The sequence below is a fragment of the Boleophthalmus pectinirostris genome, unplaced genomic scaffold (genome assembly GCF_026225935.1).
Source record: "Boleophthalmus pectinirostris isolate CB_2022bp ecotype Guang Dong unplaced genomic scaffold, ASM2622593v1 HiC_scaffold_14, whole genome shotgun sequence".
Lineage (NCBI taxonomy): Eukaryota > Metazoa > Chordata > Actinopteri > Gobiiformes > Gobiidae > Boleophthalmus > Boleophthalmus pectinirostris.
In genome coordinates this window covers 36,645,898-36,667,042 of record NW_026571047.1, presented here as the reverse complement: position 1 = coordinate 36,667,042, position 21,145 = coordinate 36,645,898, and the positions used below count along the sequence as shown (strand labels likewise).

Sequence of the window (21,145 nt, the reverse complement as noted above, 5' to 3'; positions counted from 1 at the left end):
ATCCTGGTGGGAAGTCCAGACCTGGTTTTAGAGGTGATTTTTAGATCCAGAAAGTAGAACCGGACCAGGATTTGGAAGAAGTTTGGACCATGTGGGATCCAGGAGTTGGCTCAGACCTGATTTAGTCCAGACATGGTTTTGAGATGGTTTTAGATCCTGAGGGGTCCGAGGTGGAGGGTGCAGGTTATTTTGGACTTGAGACCTGGTTTAGTTCCACGTGTGAAGTCCAGACCGGGTTTGCAACGATACAGTTTTCCCACGATTCGATACTCGACTCGATACACGTTTTACGATATCGATTTGATCTCATATCTCATAACACGGTTTGATATCATGGACAGGTTTCGGTCTTGGTCTAGAACTCTGGGTCTTTCTAGAGTCCAGGTTTTGGTCTGGATTATTGTCATTTGTGTAGGATCAGAAGTCGTGAGTAATTTTATGTATGAGTAAAATATAATAACACTATGATATTAATGAAACATACATAAATTACCGTATTTTTCTGACTATAAGTGGCACTTTTTTTTCCTGGTTTGGGTGTTTCCTGCGACTTCTTTATTAAAATGTTTGAGTGAAGTGTGGAGAGGCTCTAGTCTTGTGTGTGAGTATCTGCTGCTCCTGTTCCTCCTGCACCACTGTCACTTGGCTCTACTGCGCATGTCTCCTGCAGAAAGAGCCTCTGTCCTGATGAAAACGATAATCGAGCAGCAGAAAGAATGTTTGGAGTGAGTGAAAAACTTGCGATACTTGTACTTGTGAAACTTTCCTGAAGTCACTGGATGGATGGACAAAGTCTGGACTTCAGTGACACCGAAACCATCCTGTCGGGATTCAGAAAGACCCGAATAATTCTATAACTTCTTGGGTTCTTTTCAGAGACAATACGGTAAAGTGGATTTACCTTGTTGACATGAATTTGGCTGCGAGCTGCTCGGACGATTCTGAAGATGCAGCAGCCGAAACATGTCAACAAGGTAAATCCACTTTACTGTATTTGTCTTTAAAAAGAACCCAAGACATTAAAGTACAGAAGAAGACAAAATGAACATCTTTGCAGGAATAATTCTAACTGGAACTGATGCCGAGTCTGACGTCAGCGACAAAGAAGAGGAAGCGGCGCTCTGTTTACCTCCGGGGAAGTTCAGAAGTGACACTGAGGATGAAGAATTGAATGGATTTAGTGATTTGGAGTGAGATGGAGAGTTTGTTAAACTTGTTCTGTTCTGTTGTTTATGTTATAGTTTATCTGAAGAACTGTTCATATGTGACGTTAACAGTCTGTTGTTCTCTCTTCTATTGTTTTTACTACAACTTGACTGACAACAGAAAATGTCGCTTCCTGTTCTCTGATTTTATAAAACAAATTTCCCCCCGAAAGTGTGACTTATATATGTTTTTTTTCATCTTCATGACACATTTTTTGTGCACCTTATAGTCCGAAAAATACGGTACTCAATGTATATTTGAGTCGTCCTCGTAGGAAATAAAAATCCTAACTTAAATGATCCACCCGCAGCGAACCAAAAACGTGTAAATATTAATATTGTTTTATTTGAATGTTACAAGATTATCGTTATCTACAAACTGAAGATGGAGCAAGTTTCAGCTCAGGATTTCAGGATAAACCTCGATGAAATACTCCCCGAGTATCGAACGTACAATAACAGAGTAATTGTTTATACATGAAAATAGGTCCAATTTAATATAAAACACAACTGTATGGGTCCCTGCTCCAGCTCATCAGTCTGGGGTCCCTGGTCTGAAAAACGTTGAAGACCTTTGTTTTCGTTCATTTGGTTCAATGATTCTCAGTGTTTTTATTGAGTGAAAATAAGAATAGTTCTTTCTCAGGCTGTTTTATATTTTATAATACAGCCAGTCGACTCTTAATTTAGACGCTGGGGGAGTTTAACTATCAGACTTTTCCTTTTTTGTTGATGATTTTTGGATGGTTTCTTTTCTCCTGAGTCTGTCTCTCTCTGGGTTCACACGCCTCATGTCCGTGTCCCTCCAGCAGAGACGGACGGTACGAAGCTCCTCCCACACTGACCTGCAAAAGTGATTCTAAAGTATTTAAAAGTGATTATCTTTGTCATTTCTGGGTCTATGAACGTAAAATAAAAAGTGAGTGAAAGATCGAACCCTCCTCTGTTAGAATATTTCTGCTGTAGGAGGACGCTGCGAGAACTGTTTTTCTTTTGGACTAAAATAAATGACAACGCACGTGTGAATCGACCGAAGACGAGTATCGAATCCTGAGTATCGAGTATCAAACGATTCAATATTGTATCGAATATCGTTGCATCCCTGGTTTAGAGACGATGTTAGGTCCACACAATTGGACCAGACCAGAATTTGGGACAGTTTTAGACCATGAGGGGTCAGCAGAGGGTCTCGGTTGAATGGTATGGACTCATGGATCTGGTTTTGAGATCTATAAATTAGGACCAGACCAGGACTTGGGTCAGTTTTAGACCATGACGGGTCCAAGGGGGAGTCTTGTTTGGGACTTGACACCTGGCTTACATTCTGAAGTAAAGTCCAGACCTGGTTTTGAGATTTTAGATCCATAAATTAGGACTGGACCAGAATTACGGACAGTTGTAGACAACGAAGGATCCAGAGGTGGTCTTGTGGTCTGTTCCATGTGGGAAGTCAAACCTGTTTTTTGAAATGATTTAAGATCCATTTGGTCCAGACCAGAATCTGGGACAGTTTTAGACCACGTGGGGTCCAAAGGGTGGTTTATTTAGAACTTGAGACCTGGTTGAGTCCAGGCCTGGTTTTGAGATTTTAGATCCACGAATTAGGACTGGACCAGAATTACATACAGTTTAAGACCATGAAGTTTCCAGAGGAGGTCTTAGTTTTGGGCTTGAGACCTGGTTTAGTTCCATGAGGAAAGTGCAGACCTGGTTTTTGAAATGATTATTTAAGTTCCATTTGGTCCAGACCAGAATTTGGGACAGTTTTAGACCATGAGGGGTCCAAGAGGGTGTTAGTTGAATTCCATGGACTTGGTCTTTTGATTTAGACCTGATTTAGTCCAGATGGAGGATTGTGTCTTGATTTGGACTTCATCTTGGATTATGGACACGTTTTGGTCTTGGTCTAGAACTCTGGGTCTCTCTGAAGTCTTGGTTTTGGTCTGGATTATTGTCATTTGAGTAGGATCAGAAGTCAGATTGGTCCTGATTGATGACCGGGTTTTGACTTGGATTTGGGACTGTGATTATGGACAGGTGGTCTTGGTCTAGCACTTTGGGACCAAGACTCTCTGTAGTCCTGGTTTTGGATCAGTCTAGGATTAATTTATGTTCCAAACAGCGAGAAAAGTCCACCTGGTCTTGATTGAGGATTGGGTCTTGATTAGAACTTGGACCTGGTTTATGGACTGGTCTAAAGGAGGTCTTGGTCTAGAAATCTGGCTCTCTCTAGTCCAGGTTTTGGATCAGTTTTGTTTTATTGGGCGAGAAAAGTCCACCTGTTTTTTCTTGATGATCTGGTCTAGACTAGGATTTGGACCAGGATTACAGGCAGGTCTAAAAGAAAAGAGGTCCTCGTGGTCTTGGTCTGGGACTCTGGGTCTCTCTGTAGTCCGGGTTCTGGTCCAGTCCGGGTTCTTCCAGGTTCAGATTGGAGTTGGAGGTGTGTGTTGGCTCGGGTCTGTAGCCTCCAAGATACAATAAATCTGAAATAAAAATGAAAATATTGCGTTAGTTTATCCCATTTTTAGAAATAATTAGATCATTCACCGTCGTAAAGATCGTTTATTTACACAAAACTGACTCTTGTGAGGTTTTAGTCGTGTTCTGATGTTGTTTCCTCCTCAAAAACAGACCTGCAGTTGTGTTTTGTTTCATTCACGTGTTTGAGTAAATCTTTATTATTCGTCTGTCTACATCTCCAAAGCTCAAACTGCTCTGTTCCACCTTGTGATGTCATGACGTGGTGGCGGTTCCTTCACAGCGACAGAAGTTGCTGCACCAAAATTTTCATTCGAACCAGAATTAGTTAAGTTAATTTTTGTTGGTTTAAGTTTAAGTAAGTCGGACTGAGAACTCAAAAAAGAGGTCTCGGTCGTCTTGATTCTGGTTGGTTGTACTTGGCTGAACTTGGTTATAGGAACTAGACCTGGTTTTGAGATCTATAAATCAGGACCACACCAGGACTTGGGTCAGTTTTAGACCATGACGGGTCCAAAGGGGAGTCTTATTTGGGACTTGACACCTGTCTTACATTCTGAAGGAAAGTCCAGACCTGGTTTTGAGATTTTAGATCCATAAGTTAGGACCAGACTTAAAGACCTCAAGAAGAAGAACTCAAAAAAGAGGTCTCGGTCCGCTTGATTCTGCACCAACTGTTAAACTCTGGTCCTTCTGGTGAGAACGAGAACTCGGGTCCAGACCATAGACACTCGGTCCAAACCAACTATTCCAAATGCATCATGGGAGGGGAGACTAATGATTTAATTTCCTGTTTGTGCTGAGTGAAGAAGACATGGGGTGAACCTCGAGCCGTGGTCAACCAGGAAGCTCTGTGACTGGCGGGTCCCTGTGCTCCGGTTAAAGGTTGTATGGAGGATTTTTTTTGTTTTGTTTCAAATTGTCAGTGAAAGTTTAAAATACCATTACAGAGATGCAGCAGTTTTGTAATTATGATGACGAAAAAAAAAAAGAATGAAAATCTATCAACCGTGGACATAATGAGGCCAGATAAACATCAGCCAATACAAAACGAGGCTCCCTCATTTTCTATTGGCTGTTAGGTCGTCAATCAAACTCCCTACGTTTCTAGTGTAACTGACTCGCCGGCGCGCGGGGATTACGTGGTTTATGCGGCGGTTTTTTCGAGGCTTTTTTAATCTGTAGCGTCCTCGCAGTTCGCACAAAGTTTGTTGCGACGGCGGACGAGAATCCACGACCAGTTCGCCGCAAAATAAAGTCGTTTTTTGAAGTCGTGAAGAGAAGGGAAAAAGGAGCAAAACAAAACTGAGGTGAGTCTTGGAGATTTCTTACAGCGACGGCGCGACTGAAGCGGACGAAGGATTTTATTTCTAGACAGGTCACTTCAACGGGAATTCCTGAACGCGCACCGGCTGTAAACAAGCGTGATTTCTAGAGTAAAGAGGCGGGAGGAGGAGGTGTTTCTACTGAAGGAGCTGTGGAGGAGGAAGGTGGTGTCACACACGGACAACATTTGAAAAAGGACTGTCGCTGTATTTCTCTTCCCTTAAAAAATCCTCTATACAACCTTTAAGGGATGTGACGAGGAGGTTCTTAGGCAGGGGTCGAGAAACCGTGTCTGCCGGGGCGACAGGGACCGGCCCGAGGCGTCTGTGCCCCGCGGAGGGTCTCTGTGGGAAGATCACTGTGCGAGACTCTACGATCTGCTGGGCAACATCTGCTGGAGGTCCCCCGGTCCCGGTGCCAACAGTGGGCCGATTGTTCTTTGGCAGGGGACGGTCCAAAACTCTGGAACTCTTTGCCCATTGAGTTACGGTCCATCCCTGACCTGCCGCTGTTCAAAGCCAAACTTAAAACCTACTTATTTAGAACGGCTTTTAACACTTAGGCTCCGTGCAGACTGTAGGGCTTAACGCTCAATTCTGATTTTTTTGTGAAATCTGATGTTTTTGCGAGGTCGTTCACATTTCCAATTAAATGCGACTTGTATGTGACTCCAGTGTGAACAGTAAATGGCTCGAAAGTGTCCCACATGTGACACTGGAGACACGACGACGTCAACCGCAGCGAGCGTCTCTGTGTTTACAGAAGTTGTCCAAACATGGACGCAGCATCGAGCACCTGGAGATTTTAAAGTTCCTCTCGTACCGGAGCCAGAACATGAACAACTTACTTGTTTTAAGGAGGAGATTGAGAAGGAGAAGGACGAGGTTTTTGGTCGTGGTGTTTTGTGGTGAGTGGTGATGTGCTTCACTTCAGTGACACGGAGTTTATTAACAATTTTCACCTACTTCAGTGCAGAATAGTGACGTTTGTGTCTTGTTGATAACGTGTAGGTGGATGAATGCACTTTGGCCGTTCACACTGAAGCACATGTCAAAAGATCAGATATGTATCAGTTTCAGGAGCACATATCCAAGTGTCCTGGGTCACATTTGAAAAAATCGGATCTGTGTGGTTCAGACTGACATTAAAAAATCAAATACAGGAACATAGAGACAAAAAATCAATTTCAAATTCAGGCTGCAGTCTGAACGCAGCCTTAGTGGCCCTGTGACACTTTCTTTATTTTAATGGTGTAATGTGCTTTGTTGACCTGTTTGTATGTTTGTATGTATGACCTGTATGATGTTTATTGTTTTTTATCTTGTTTTAATGTTGTACAGCATTTTGGTCGGCTTTGGTTGTTGGAAAGTGCTATAGAAATAAAGTTTGATTGATTGATTGATTGAGACGGTGCGTCTTGGCCTCGTTTCTGAGAGGTCTGGTGTGCGGGAGGGAAATACGTCAATCAAACCAGTGTTGGTTTATTTGCAGGTGTGAAAGGAAAACACTGGTATGAAGGCAACAGAAGAACTATTTTATTGCCTAACAAATAATCCAAGTAGAAAAACTCAACCTAAATCTAAATGTGCAGGTTTCTGAGTTAAACATGTGAATAAAACAAAACACACTCCAGGTCTGTTTGTGACGAGGAAACACTGTTATAGATCAATAGATCAGATCTTTTCTTTAACTTTTATATAAACAATTAAACTAAAAGTATTTATTATATACTATGTTTTAAATATATATACTGTATATTAAAATTTGTGCCCAAAACTACAAGCACATTCTGCCAGTTCCGAACTGTTTAAACTGTTTAATTAATTAATAAAACTTGACAGAAATGATGGTTTTAAAGCTGCACTGTGTAACTTTTCTGACAGAGGATCTGCCGTTTGCTTGTCCAGGTTTTAGATCAGACCAGGATTAGATTATCAACAGGTTTAAAGGGCAAGAAAAGTCCAGCTGGTCTTTCCTGAGGATCAGATATTTAAGCAATAAAAACACACAAAAATGTAAGAAAAGTTTAATTCATAAATTAGGACCAGACCAGGATTTGGGACTGTTTTAGACCAGGAAGGATCCAAAGGAGGTCTTGGTTTTAGACTTGAGATCTGGTTTAGATCCATGTGGGAAGTCAAGACCCAGTTTAGAGACCTCACAGTTGGACCAGACCAGAATTTGGGACAGTTTTAGACCAGGAAGGGTTCAAGGGGGGTCTTATTTGGAACTTTGAGACCTGGTTTAGATCCTGACGGAAAGTTCAGACCTGGTTTAAAGATGATTTTAGATCCATAAATTAGGACCGGACCAGGATTACGGACAGTTTTAGACCAGGAAGGATCCAAAGGAGGTCTTAGTTTTAGACTTGAGATCTGGTTTAGATCCACGTGGGAAGGCCAGACCTGGTTTAGAGTCCAAACAGTTGGACCAGACCAGAATTTTGGACAGTTTTAGACCAGGAAGCATCCGAAGGGGGGGTCTTATTTGGGACTTGAGACCTGGTTTAGATCCTGACAGGAAGTCCAGACTCGGTTTTGAGATTTTAGATTAATAAAATTAGGACCGAACCAGGATTACGGCCAGATTTAGACAATGAAGGATCTAAAGGAGGTCTTGGTTTTAGACTTCAGACCTGCTTTAGATCCATGTGGGAAGTCAAGACCTGGTTTAGAGACCACACAGTTGGATCAGACCAGAATCTGGGACAGTTTTAGACCAGGAAGGGTTCAAGGGGGGTCTTATTTGGAACTTTGAGACCCGGTTTAGATCTTGACAGGACCAGGACCAGGATTATGGGCAGTTTTAAACCATGAAAGATCCAAAGGCGGTCTTGAGTTTGGACCTGAGACCTGGTTTAGTTCCATGTGGGAAGTTCAGATCTGGTTTAGAGATGATTCTAGGTTCTCACAATTGGACCAGACCAAAATTTGGGACCATTTTAGACCAGAAAGGGTTCATGAGGAATCTTATTTGGGACTTGAGACCTAGTTTAGATCCTGACGAGAAGTTCAGATCTGGTTTTGAGATTTTAGATTAATAAATTAGATTAATAATTGGACCAGAATTTGGGACTATTGAGGGGTCCAAGGGGGGGTCTTAGTTGATTTCCATGGACCTGGTTGTATGAACTCGACCTGATTTAGTCCAAACCTGGTTTTGAGATTTATAAATTAGAACCAGACCAGGATTTGGGACAGTTTTAGACCATGAGGGGTCCATAGGAGGGTAATAGGTCTAGGTTCCTACAACCAAGTCCATGGAATTTGACTGTTTCAGTCCAGACCTGGTTTAGAGACGATTTCAGATCCTCACAATTGGACCAGACCAGGACTTGAGACCGTTTTAGACCATGAGGGGTCCAAGGGAGTTCTTATTTGGGACTTGAGACCTGATTTAGATCCTGACAGGAAGTCCAGACCTGGTTTTGAGAAGATTTTAGATACTCACAATTGGACCAGACCAGAATTTGGGACAGTTTTAGACCAGGAAGGGTTCAAGGGGGGGGGTCTTATTTGGGACTTTGAGACCTGGTTTAGATCTTGACGGGACCAGGACCAGGATTAAGGACAGTTTTAGACCATGAATGATCCAAACGAGGTCTTGAGTTTGGACCTGAGACCTGGTTTAATGCCATTTAATACTGTGGGACATTCAACATCGCCACGGAGACAAGCAGACGGCAGACGTTCTAGAAAAGCCCCGCGGCGAAGCTTTATCATCGATATCGTGCAGGTGACTCGGTCCGTTCCGTTTTTTTCCGTCTCCATACCTATTCTTCAACGTGCACTGGGCAGGACTCTTCACCGGCCGAGTCCAGACACAACCGGGGTTTATGAAGGAGACAAGGAGAGGAGACGAGGGAGGAAGGAGGGAGGGAGGGAGGGAAGGAGAGAGGACAAAACGAGAGAAACAGGACACGTTTACGACACAAGATTTAACCACGAAATCCAACGCACAGAACGCAGCGAGAGGACGGGGGGGGAGGGGGGTGGAGAGGAGGTGAGCAGCCCAGAAGCGAAAAAAACAACAACCCACAAAACACACGAAAACACGAAAACGACAAACATGTAGTGACACGGACAGACAGAGGGGGGGCGCCGTGGTACAGAGAAATAAAGAGGGGGGGAAGCGGCAGCACGTGTAAGGGTGGGGACGGGGGCGGGGCGGGGACGGGGGGTAGGGGGTGGGCACAGACACGGGTCAAATGCGCAGCCACGAAAACAAAACAGAATCATAGAAATTTGGAGATTTTTAAAATTTTTTTTTAAAGATATGTCGGCGTTAAAGCAGCACGTTGTTTTTGTAATAAATTATGAATATTTTTTAATGCAGAGGGCACAAATGTCTTAAAAGGTGCACTGCGGAACATTTCTAGTGGAGGATTCGTCGCCTGCTTGTATTTTTGAGCGGCGATAATACACGTAATGAATAAATGCGAAATGGAAATGTTTAAAGTTAAAGTTAAATCTGTGTGTCGTTTGTTCGTTTTTCAAAATAAAACCGAAAATAAGAAAATGAAAAAAACAAAACAAAAAATTCATTATTTGGAGACAAATAATGAACAAAAAAAAACAGATAATGATTCGTTTTTTCAGTTTTCGATTTTGGGTTTAAATGAAAAATGGAAAAAAATGGATAATGGCCGTTTCCCGTTTAACTGACCGGGACCAGGAACAGGACTGAGACCAGTTATGTCAGGGTTTAGTCCTGGTCTAGTCCTGGTCTAGTCCTGTTTTAGTCCTGTTTTAGTTTAGGTTTAGTCTTGGTTTAGTCCTGGTTAGTCCTGTTTTAGTCCTGGTTTAATCCTGGTTTAATCCTGTTTAGTCCTGGTTCAGTCCGTTATCTGTTTTTTCCATTTTTCATTTAAACACAAAATCAAAAACTGAAAAAACAAATCGTTATCAGTTTTTTCACTTTGGTTTTGGAAACAAATAATGAAGAAAATTTTTTTTTTTTTTTTTGGTTTTATTTTGAAAAACAAATGAACGAATGACACACAGATTATGGAACATTCCAGAACATTATGGAACATTTCCACGGAGACGAGCAGGTAGTGGACCCTCGACCTTTAACCTGAACTTTAATTGATTGAAAATTATTTTGTGTTTTAGTTTAGTTTAGTTATTAATCTGCCCTAACCAGGACATTATGCAATCAGTCTCCAAAATCAGATTTTTTTTTTATTGTGTGGAAATTTACAAAAAATGGAAATTCTCAACCAAGAGACAAGATGATGTGTGTAAAATCTAAGATTTATAATGTTCAAAAACATATACATTAAAGTTATGAAATGATTTTTTAAAAGAGATTTATGTAAAAAACAAAAAAAAAAAACAAAAGGATGCACAAAAGCATTAAGCATTAAGTATTTCTGATTCTATTTTCCGAGATTTTCCACATTGTTGCCTAAAAATTCATAGTCCAGCTGTAATTTGTGAAATCCAGTTTTTTTTCTATAATTTAAAGTTTGTGGTGATGTTTTGTGCTGCTTTAACACGTTTTTATTTCGTTCATGCAGTTTTCCTGGATCTTTTTGGCGTTCCTGTCTAAGCCCCGCCCCCCGCAGCCTCATGCCTCGCCCTGATTGGTCCGTGTAGTGGGAGGGTGCCACTCACCGGCGAATCGCGCGTCAGCTTGAGCTTGCTCATTGTCCAATCCCAAAGAGGGCGTGTCACAGCCCTGATTGTTATTGGCCAGCTCTGCACAGCGGCTCCGCCCACCTGCAAGCGAGGTTAAAGGTCAAACAGAGCAGCCAAAGCAGGGGTCATGGAAGGGTCGTGAGGGGTCATGGAGGGGTCATGAGGGGTCGTGAGGGGTCAAGGATCAAACTGGAGATGTGGAAATTAAAATATGAGCTCAGCCTGACGATTCACGTTCAACTCTGCCCCACACACAGTTCACACAGTTACACTTGTGTCTGAGAAAACACTTTTACAGACTAAAAACACTTCTGTACAGTTCAGTCGCTCCAAACTCTGTAGCCACAGCCGCCCTGGGACAGACTGATGGTTGGTTCAGACCAGAGCGGCAAAAATCGCGCCGGACGCTTCTAGTTGGAGTCTTTGTGTTTGAGTTTAAACTCCTCTGACTGTTTATATAAACGGACGCAGCTAACGCACAAACCGCCGCGTTCCAAACAGGAAGTTTGCCTGCGGATCTTCCGGCTCCTTTGGACATTTGGACTCCATTGATTTACATTTGAATATTGTGGCTCTTCTCTCTGAACCTGCTGCTGTTTCCTCGTCATTTTGGTCTTAAAATGTTGGTATTAACCCGCGACACTTGATCCTGGGGAGTTTTTTTTTCTAAAATCCTGTTCATAACACAGAACCTGGCTCCAAATTCACTCCTGTAAATGTGAACATCATGAGCTTCATTTGAGCGGAGCCGACCTGGTCCAGTCCTGGTGATCGGCTCAGCAGTCGTGGAGTGTAAATATTTATATATATTTATATATATATATATATATATTATATATATTTATATATATTTATATACACTCATGTTTGTGGCTCCGCCCCCTCGGGTCTTCTTTTTTCTTCTTTTTCTTCTAGATAATACCGTGACTATGTCACTGTTAGTCGTCCCTGATTGGTTGATGCTGTGAGTCCTGATGCCTCAACTTCAACTTCTGACACCGAACTTTGGCGCCTGAACTTTCTAGACGCATCGACGAGCGCTTCACGCTGCACTGATGAATGAAAACACAGGACGTCCCAGACTCAACGACCAACGACCAACACACAAACATCACACTCACACCAATGAGGAGGAAGCATCTTGCCCAAAGACACAACAACAGTTTGCACTAGAGTCACTGATGCCCCAATGTGGCACCAAGTGGTTTCTCATCCAACGACTAACCAGACCCAGACCAGACCCAGACCAGACTAGACCCAGACCCAGACCAGACCCAGACTAGACCCAGACCCAGACCAGACCAGACCCAGACCCAGACCCAGACTAGACCCAGACTAGACCCAGACCCAGACCCAGACTAGACCCAGACCCAGACTAGACCCAGACTAGACCCAGACCCAGACCCAGACTAGACCCAGACCCAGACCCAGACCCAGACCCAGACCCAGACCCAGACTAGACCCAGACCCAGACCCAGACCAGACCCAGACCAGACTAGACCAGACTAGACCCAGACCCAGACCAGACCCAGACCCCAGACCCAGACCCAGAGACCCAGACCCAGACCAGACCAGACCCAGACCCAGACCCAGACCCAGACCAGTCCTGTTCAGCAGAAGAAACTCGACTCTGAACAGGAGTTTCGACCCTGAGCTGAGACGGATCAGAGTCTCAGGTGGAGTTTTCTGTAAGTGTCAGACGCAGATTTATGGACCTGGTTTATGATTAATTTCTCTGTAATTACTGAGCTCGTCCACATGAAACAAAAAACTGACAGAAAGCAGAATCCCGACTCTGGAGGAGGAGGAGGAGGAGGAGGAGGAGAGGAGGAGAGGAGGAGATGTGCAAAACGAGCAAAATAAATTATTTAAACGAAACAAAATCCAGAAAATCCAACAAAGTAAAAGTGTCTCTCGTTCTGATCTTTTACTTCTTTGCAGCGTCTGGATTTCGTTGTGTCTAAAGTTTTGATCCTTTTTTCCTCTGCCTGCAGCAAACAGACACTTTTTTGTTTTAATTAAAGATATTTTAAAGCTACAGTATGTAACTTTCAGGAGGTGGAAAGTCACCTGCACGTTTCCATGGAAACAGAACGTTAAAACCAAACTCTGGAAAATTCTCTAGGTCCCCAACCTTTTCTGTGCCACAGACCGGTTTATGTCCGACAATATTTCGTAGATGGGGGACCTGTTTTAGACCTGGTTTAGTCCTGGTTTAGACCTGGTTTAGTCCTGGTTTAGTCCTGGTTTAGACCTAGTTTAGACCTGGTTTTAGTCCTGATTTAAGTCCTGGTTTAGAACTTGTTTAGACCCGTTTTAGATCTGGTTTTGTCCTGGTTTGAACCTGGTTTAGACCTGGTTTGCTCCTGGTTTAGTCCTGATTTAGTCCTGGTTTAGACCTGTTTTAGACCTTTTTTAGACCTGTTTTAAACCTCATTTAGTCCTGGTTTTAGTCCTGATTTAAGTCCTGGTTTAGACCGGGTTTAGTCCTGGTTTTAGTCCTGTTTTAGACCTGGTTTAGTCCTGGTTTTAGTCCTGGTTTAGACCTGGTTTTAGTCCTGGTTTAGTCCTGATTTAAGTCCTGGTTTAGACCGGGTTTAGTCCTGGTTTTAGTCCTGTTTTAGACCTGGTTTAGTCCTGGTTTAGTCCTGGTTTAGACCTGGTTTAGACCTGGTTTAGTCCTGGTTTAGTCCTGATTTAGTCCTGGTTTAGACCTGTTTTAGACCTTTTTTAGACCTGTTTTAGACCTCATTTAGTCCTGGTTTTAGTCCTGATTTAAGTCCTGGTTTAGACCGGGTTTAGTCCTGGTTTTAGTCCTGGTTTAGACCTGGTTTTAGTCCTGGTTTAGTCCTGGTTTTAGTCCTGGTTTAGTCCTGATTTAAGTCCTGGTTTAGACTGGGTTTAGTCCTGGTTTTAGTCCTGTTTTAGACCTGGTTTAGTCCTGGTTTTAGTCCTGGTTTAGACCTGGTTTAGACCGGGTTTAGACCGGGTTTAGTCCTGGTTTTAGTCCTGGTTTAGTCCTGGTTTTGGTCCTGGTTTTGGTCCTGGTTTTGGTCCTGGAGGGGGGAGTCGTTCTTTCGTGGCCCGGTACCAAACGACTCAGGGTCCGGTATCGGCCCGCGGCCCGGGGGTTGGGGGACGCCTGGTAAAACCAACTGAACAACATTTGATTTCCATGGAGACCAGCAGGAGAGTCAGGTCTGTGGAGTCAGGTCTGTGGAGTCAGGTCTGTGGAGTCAGGTCTGTGGAGTCAGGTCTGTGGAGTCAGGTCTGTGGAGTCGCGAGCCGCTCACAGTGAAGACGCCTGATTTCTACACTTGTGAGGGCAACAGAAACAACCAAAATGAAAACAAACACTTTTATCTGAGTCTGGTTTTGTCTTAAAGTTCCACACTGAGGCTTTAAACGTGTCTGAGCCTGGAGCACAGCAGATGTTTGTGTCGCCCTCTAGTGGACACTGGGATAAAATGGTGACACTGCGTTGTGTTTTTTTCTGTTTTTTTCTGCGGTAAAAAAAGGAGCGTTACCTTTGCCGTTTGAATTCGAGGAGCAGTCTTCTTCTGTCACATCATTTCCCTGAAAAAAGAAATAAACAAAATGAATCCACAAAAAAAAAAAAAAAAAAAAACTGTTTTTAAAGATAATTTAATCATGTCTTTTTACTTAAAAAAAAAAATCTGCAATTATTTTGTAATAATTTGAAGTGGAGGCCCCAGAACCTGCTTGTCTCCATGAAGATGCTATTCATTTTCCTGGAATGTTCCACAGTTTGGCATTAAACTACAGTATATAATCTCCCCTGCACCAGGTCAAGTTACAGATCAGATCGTTGGAGAGGCGAGTCCACTCACAGCAACAATACACATTTCTAAAAGGAAAACTAAAACGTGTAATTGAATAAATGCAAAACAATTAAATTTATTGTCACAGTGCGGAACATTTCAGCAAAATCAATAACATCTCCACGGAGACGAACAGGTGGCCTGAAAAGTTACAGAGTGCAGCTTTAAACCAGAAAAATATCTTAGGAGAAAATAAAGAAGTGTAACATTTCTAGAGCCTAAAATTAAACCAATACAACTCAGATTTTGCATGATGTGATATTATGAAGCAGATTTGTTTTTATGTTTTTATGTTTTTATATTTTTATGTTTTTGTGTTTTCCCACCTCTGAATCCTGCTCCTCGACCAGCGCTAAAGAATAATTCTGATCCGGTTCAACGGGAAAATCCTGGAGAAAAAAAAAAAAAACAAAGAGAAAAAAAAAAAAAAAATTATATCTAATTCTAAACAGAATTTTAGACATAAAACAACTGTCGGTGGAGTAAAACGATACATAAATATTTTAGGAATGACCGATCCAGCTTTTTCAGATCTGATATCGATATTTTGGCTCGTGTCGATATCCGATATCAACCGATACCAGTGACAAGGGACTGACGATGGACTTTATTCCAAAAAAACCCCCAAAACACTAACATATTAACTTTTTAAGAAACTGATTTATCCAACAAGTAACAACAGCACAGGTTTGTCTGAATAGAGAAAACAAACTCAGGCCCGGGGGACAAATTTGGCCGTGATATAATTATATTTGGCCCACGAGATCAAATCCAGTCTGTTTTAGAGCTGCCCACTACAGACAGACTATAGAGACATTATTTATTTAAAATTGTGTTATTGTTTTATATTCTATTTGTTCTGAATTCAATGTTTAAATAAAATTATTATTAAACATTTATTTTAATAAGAAAATGTATAAGTACGATTGGGCGATTGCCGCGTTTACCTCCGTGAGGTGCGGAGCTGAGCCGGTCCTAAGCCCACCCTGACACTGAGTCCTGTTTCAGTTCTGGTTTAGTCCCGGTTTAGTCCTGGTTTAGTCCTAGTTCAGTCCTGGTTTAGTCCTATTTTAGTCCTAGTTTAGTCCTGGTTTAGTCCTGGTTTAGTCCTGGTTCAGTCCTGGTTCAGTCCTGGTTTAGTCCTGGTTTAGTCCTGGTTTAGTCCTGGTTTAGTCCTGGTTTAGTCCTGGTTCAGTCCATGGCATAGGCAGCGCAAAAGTTTGATATAATCTCGGGGTAACGGGCAGGTGCGGTCCTGTCCTGCGCGGGTGCGAGTCTCCAAAAATGGCCCCGTGCAGGACTCTGCGCTGTCGGCTCCATTATGGAATAAATTCATTTTCGGTTCGTTACATAAAGACGGAGGAAAATAACAAAAAAAGTTCGACAGCAGCAATAAGTTTTAAGAAGGATGTAAAAAGGTTTGTAACTGTCCTGTGTGAGAAACACTTAAAACAGATAGAATAATTGTAAAATATAAAGTTGACGACTTTGCAGATTTCACCTATCGTGTGTTATTTTTAGAACTTAACTCCCGCGATAAACGAGGGAACAATGTAATATATAAGTCGCACCGGAGTATAAGTCACAGGAAACACCCAAACCATGAAAAAAAGTGCGACTCATAGTCCGAAAAACGCAGTATTTGCTTTTTGTCTTAAATGTGGACCAGAAAGGTTTTGGGTGCACTACTTTTTCACCAACTGGACATTCAGACGGCCCTAAACATGGCGTGACCTACTTAGAACAGCGCCCTAAGTAGAAAGGAACGAGGTGATTTAAGTATGTCACGTGTTAATAGTTAATACCCCACAGAAGTGAAAAACCCCGTCTTGAAAAGTACTTACCTCCTCCTGCTGCGAGGGTCCGCGCTCGCTGTCCATGGGCGCGTCCTGGAGCTCCTCCGCCCCCTCGTCGATCACGGCCTCCGGGTCCGGGGCGGCGAGGTACGACCCGGACATGGACGAGAGCGTGTCCGTGCTGATGTGGGAGTGCTGAGAGTGAGACGACGCCATGGACATGACCGACTGAGCCAGACTGCAGCTCACCGGCTCTGCGGAGGGGAGAGCAGGGAGGAGAGAGGAGAGAGGAGAGAGGACAGAGGAGAGAGGAGAGAGGACAGAGGACAGAGGAGAGACAGGAGAGAGGACAGAGGAGGAGGAGAGAAGGCAGAGGAGAGAGGAAGAGAAAGAGGAAGAGGAGAGAGGACAGAGGAGAGAGAGAGGACAGAGGAGAGAGGAGAGAGAGAGACAGAGGAGAGAGGACAGAGGAGAGAGGAGAGAGAGAGAGAGAGGAGAGAGGAGAGAGGACAGAGGAGAGAGGAGAGAGGAGAGGACAGAGGAGAGAGGAGAGAGGACAGAGGACAGAGGAGAGAGGAGAGAGGACAGAGGACAGAGGACAGAGGAGGACAGAGGACAGAGGAGAGAGGAGACAGAGGACAGAGGACAGAGGAGAGGAGAGAGGAGACAGAGGACAGAGAGAGAGAGAGAGGAGAGAGGAGAGAGGACAGAGGAGAGGAGAGAGGAGGGAGGACAGAGGAGAGAGGAGACAGGAGAGAGGACAGAGGAGAGAGGACAGAGGACAGAGGAGAGAGGACAGAGGAGAGAGGACAGAGGAGAGGAGAGGTCAGGTCTGGAGGTCTGACTGGTTTAGGCCCAAATGACACAGTTCTAATGTAGTTTCCTCATCACAAACAGACCTGGAGTTTTGTTTTGTTTGGCTTAAAAAGCCACTCAACACCAAAATCACTTCTTTTTTTCTTTTTATCTGTGTAAATGGGTCTAAAATATAACAACCGCTCCCCCAACCACCGAGAACCGCCCCACACCCGCTCCCCCCAAACCCGCCAGCACCACCCACTCTGGAGGATTTTCAGTTTTTGCTTAGAGGCGGAGTAAAGCTTCAGGAGGGTTTTTAAAGCTCTTTAAAGCTCACAAGAGTCAGTTGTGCATAAAATCCATCCATCCATTTTCTTCCTCTGCTGCCCCTGTGACCCGGCCCCGGGTCACAGGGGCAGCAGTCCCCAGACACTTCCTCCAGCTCCTCTGGGGGACCCTGAGGTGTTCCCAGGCCCAGAGACATAGTCCCTCCAGTGTGTCCTGGGGCCTCCTCCTGGTGGGACATGAACACCTCCTGAGGGAGACGCCCAGGAGACATTAGAACAGACGTCCTCCCCTCAGACGTGGAGGAGCAGCGGCTCTACTCCGAGCTCCTCCTGTGTGACTGAGCTCCTCACTCTGTCTCTAAGGAGACACCCAGACACCCTGTGGAGGAAACTCATTTGTGTCGCTTGTATCTGGATCTGGTCCTTTCGGTCATTCCCCAGAGCTCATGACCAGAGGTGAGAGGAGGAACAGAGAAAACAGAGAAAATATTATTGAGGCCAAAATGCTGAACTAAATTCTGCATAATATTAGTATTTTTTTTATAAAAAGCAGAAAAACTCATTGTTTTGATGAGCTGCTCAGACTGGGGAGAGTTTATGTTATGACTCAGCTATAAAAAAAAAAAGTGAGGTTGTCTTACAAAAAAAACACCTCTAAAATAAAAGCACTGCAGCTTTAGTCCATGTAGGAGGTAAAATTATAAAATATGTACAATACAAAAGAGCTTAAAGGGGCCGGTCAGAGTCGACTAAAGGAACTGTACAGTTTTGTCGTATGAATCGTATAAAGGCTGATCCTCCTGCGACGATGTAAAACCACAGATTTGTGACTCTTTTTAAACAGTAAATGTCACTTTTACGCAGCAGAAACATAATCTGGAGACAATCGTGTCGTGTTCTGGTCCCAGACTCAGAGGCTGAACTGAGGAGCTGCACAATCATCAAATATTCATGAACCTCCAAAACAAAACATGACTCAGAATCAGAGCGACAAGAGACGAGACCACAGAGACCACACGGACCACACAGACCACAGAGACCACAGAGACCACACAGACCACACAGACCACAGAGACCACACAGACCACACGGACCACAGAGACCACAGAGACCACACGGACCACACAGACCACAGAGACCACAGAGACCACACAGACCACACGGACCACAGAGACCACACAGACCACACGACCACACGAGACCACAGAGACCACACAGACCACAGGACCACACGACCACACGGACCACAGAGACCACACAGACCACACGGACCACACGGACCACAGAGACCACACAGACCACAGAGACCACACAGACCACACGGACCACAGAGACCACACAGACCACACAGACCACACGGACCACAGAGACCACACGGACCACACAGACCACAGAGACCACACAGACCACACGGACCACAGAGACCACACGGACCACACGGACCACAGAGACCACACAGACCACACGGACCACACAGACCACAGAGACCACACGGACCACACAGACCACAGAGACCACACGGACCACACAGACCACAGAGACCACACGGACCACACGGACCACACGGACCACACGGACCACACGAGACCACACAGACCACACGGACCACACAGACCACTCCCACTGCACCGCTGTGGCTCAGGGGGAGCAGCAGACGCCCTGTAACCAGAGGGTTGGTAGTTTAATCCCAGCTCCACCCAGTGCAGAGCAAAACACTTCACCCCCTCGACTAAAGCCTTTGTTTGGGTGGTTTTTAGATCCTAGAATGTGATGATTTCGTGTCATTTTCCTCTACTGTGTTTACAATAAGCTCCAAGACAAATCGCAATCAAATCTAAATTTTTTAATTTTCTCCACAAACAACAGAATCTCTCGTCTTATTCCGCCTCAAAGCTGCAAACCCTGTAGTTTAGACCTACAGTGTTTTTGTTGATTCTTCTGGACGTGTTTATGACACGAACTTCAAACAGAATCTCACTTTACAACATTTTAAACTGCTCATAATATAAATATAAAACTGAACTGGAGAGAATTCTTTATGATTGGGTCTAGGTGAGTCTGGGTGGGTGTGGGTGGGTTTTGGCGGGTCTGGGTAAGTGTGCGAAGGTCTGGGCAGGTGTGGTGCTGTACTGGGCGGGTCTGGGTGGGTGTCGGCGGTGTCAGTGGGTCTGGGTAGGTGTGCACGATTCTGGGTGAGGCTGGGTGGGTCTGGGTGGGTCTGGGCGGGTGTGGTGGGGCTGGGTGGTTCTTGGCCGGTGTGGACCGGTCTGGGTCGGTGTGGGCGAGTGCGGATCGGTCTGGGTGGGGTGTGGCAGGTGCGAGCTTGTCCAGGTGGGTGTGGGCGGGTCTGGGTGGGGCTGGGTGGGTACGAGCGGGTCCAGGTGGTGTGGGCAGGTGTAGATGGGTCCAGTTGGGTGTGGGCGGGTCTGGGAGGGTCTGGACAGGTGTGGGCGGGTCTGGGTGGGGCTGGGGGGGTCTGGGAGGGTCTGGACAGGTGTGGGCGGGTCTGGGTGGGTCTGGACAGGTGTGGGTGGGTCTGGGTGGGTCTGGGTGGGTCTGGGTGGGTCTGGACAGGTGTGGGTGGGTCTGGGCGGGTGGGTGGGTGGGTGGGTGGGTGGGGGGGTCTCTGGGTGGGTCTGGGTGGGTCTGGGCGGGTGGGTGGGTCTGGACAGTGTGGTTGGGTCTGGGTGGGTCTGGACAGGTGTGGGTGGGTCTGGGTGGGTCTGGGTGGGCTGGACGGGTGTGGGTGGGGCTGGGCGGGTCTGGGTCGGGTGGGCGGTGGGTGTGGGGCTGGGTCTCTGGGCGGGTGTGGGCGGGTCTGGGCGGGTCTGTGGGGGTCTGGACAGGTGTGGGCAGGTCTGGACAGGTCTGGGTGGGTCTGGGTGGGTCTGGGCGGGTCTGGACGGTCTGGGTGGGCTGGACGGGTCTGGGTGGGTCTGGGTGGGGCTGGGCGGTGTGGGCGGGGGTCTGGGCGGGTGTGGGCGGACCCGTGCAGGACTCTGGCGTGGCGTGTTTACCTTCGGGGGAGGTGATGGTGGAGGAGAGCGGGGTCCCGGTGCAGCTCGACTGGTCGATGGCTCCAGATGAAGACAGAGTCACGTTCTCACTGTCTGGAGTCGCTCCGTTCTGAAACCACAGGAAACGTGTCAGATGCCCTCCCACAGTAATGTAGTCTTAGTAATCATAATAAGTACAGCTGTAGTATTTGATTTGATATCAGTAGTAGTGGTAGTAGTAGTACTAGCAGTAGTAGTAGTAATAATAGTAGTAGTAGTAGTAGTAGTAGTACTAGTAGTAGTAGTACTAGTAGTAGTAGTAGTAGTAGTAGTAGTAGTAGTAGTAGTAGTAGTAGTAGTAGTAGTAGTAGTAGTAGTAGTAGTAGTAGTAGTAGTAGTAAGTAGTAGTAGTAGTAGTAGTAGTAGTAGTAGTAGTAGTAGTAGTAGTAGTAGTAGTAGTAGTAGTAGTAGTAGTAGTAGTAGTAGTAGTAGTAGTAGTAGTAGTAGTAGAGTAGTAGTAGTAGTAGTAGTAGTAGTAGTAGTAGTAGTAGTAGTAGTAGTAGTAGTAGTAGTAGTAGTAGTAGTAGTAGTAGTAGTAGTAGTAGTAGCAGTAGTAGTAGTAGTAGTAGTAGTAGTAGTAGTAGTAGTAGTAGTAGTAGTAGTAGTAGTAGTAGTAGTAGTAGTAGTAGTAAGTAGTAGTAGTAGTAGTAGTAGTAGTAGTAGTAGTAGTAGTAGTAGTAGTAGTAGTAGTAGTAGTAGTAGTAGTAGTAGT

At 44.9% G+C, this 21,145-nt stretch overlaps 1 protein-coding gene across 1 annotated transcript in view; it reads right to left on the bottom strand.

Moving 5' to 3' along the window:
• Positions 1–1,189: 1,189 nt before the first annotated feature.
• rnf157 (ring finger protein 157) overlaps positions 1,190–21,145 on the bottom strand; it is a 46,647-nt gene continuing 26,691 nt past the window's right edge. Inside the window, exons 14-19 of the mRNA XM_020936541.2 lie at positions 20,395–20,503; positions 16,341–16,546; positions 14,823–14,885; positions 14,182–14,230; positions 10,631–10,735; positions 1,190–3,691 (exon numbers count right to left, since the gene is read on the bottom strand). Of these exons, the coding sequence (XP_020792200.2) occupies positions 3,543–3,691; positions 10,631–10,735; positions 14,182–14,230; positions 14,823–14,885; positions 16,341–16,546; positions 20,395–20,503 (681 nt within the window). The 3' untranslated portion in view covers positions 1,190–3,542. The remainder of the gene's footprint in view (positions 3,692–10,630; positions 10,736–14,181; positions 14,231–14,822; positions 14,886–16,340; positions 16,547–20,394; positions 20,504–21,145) is intronic.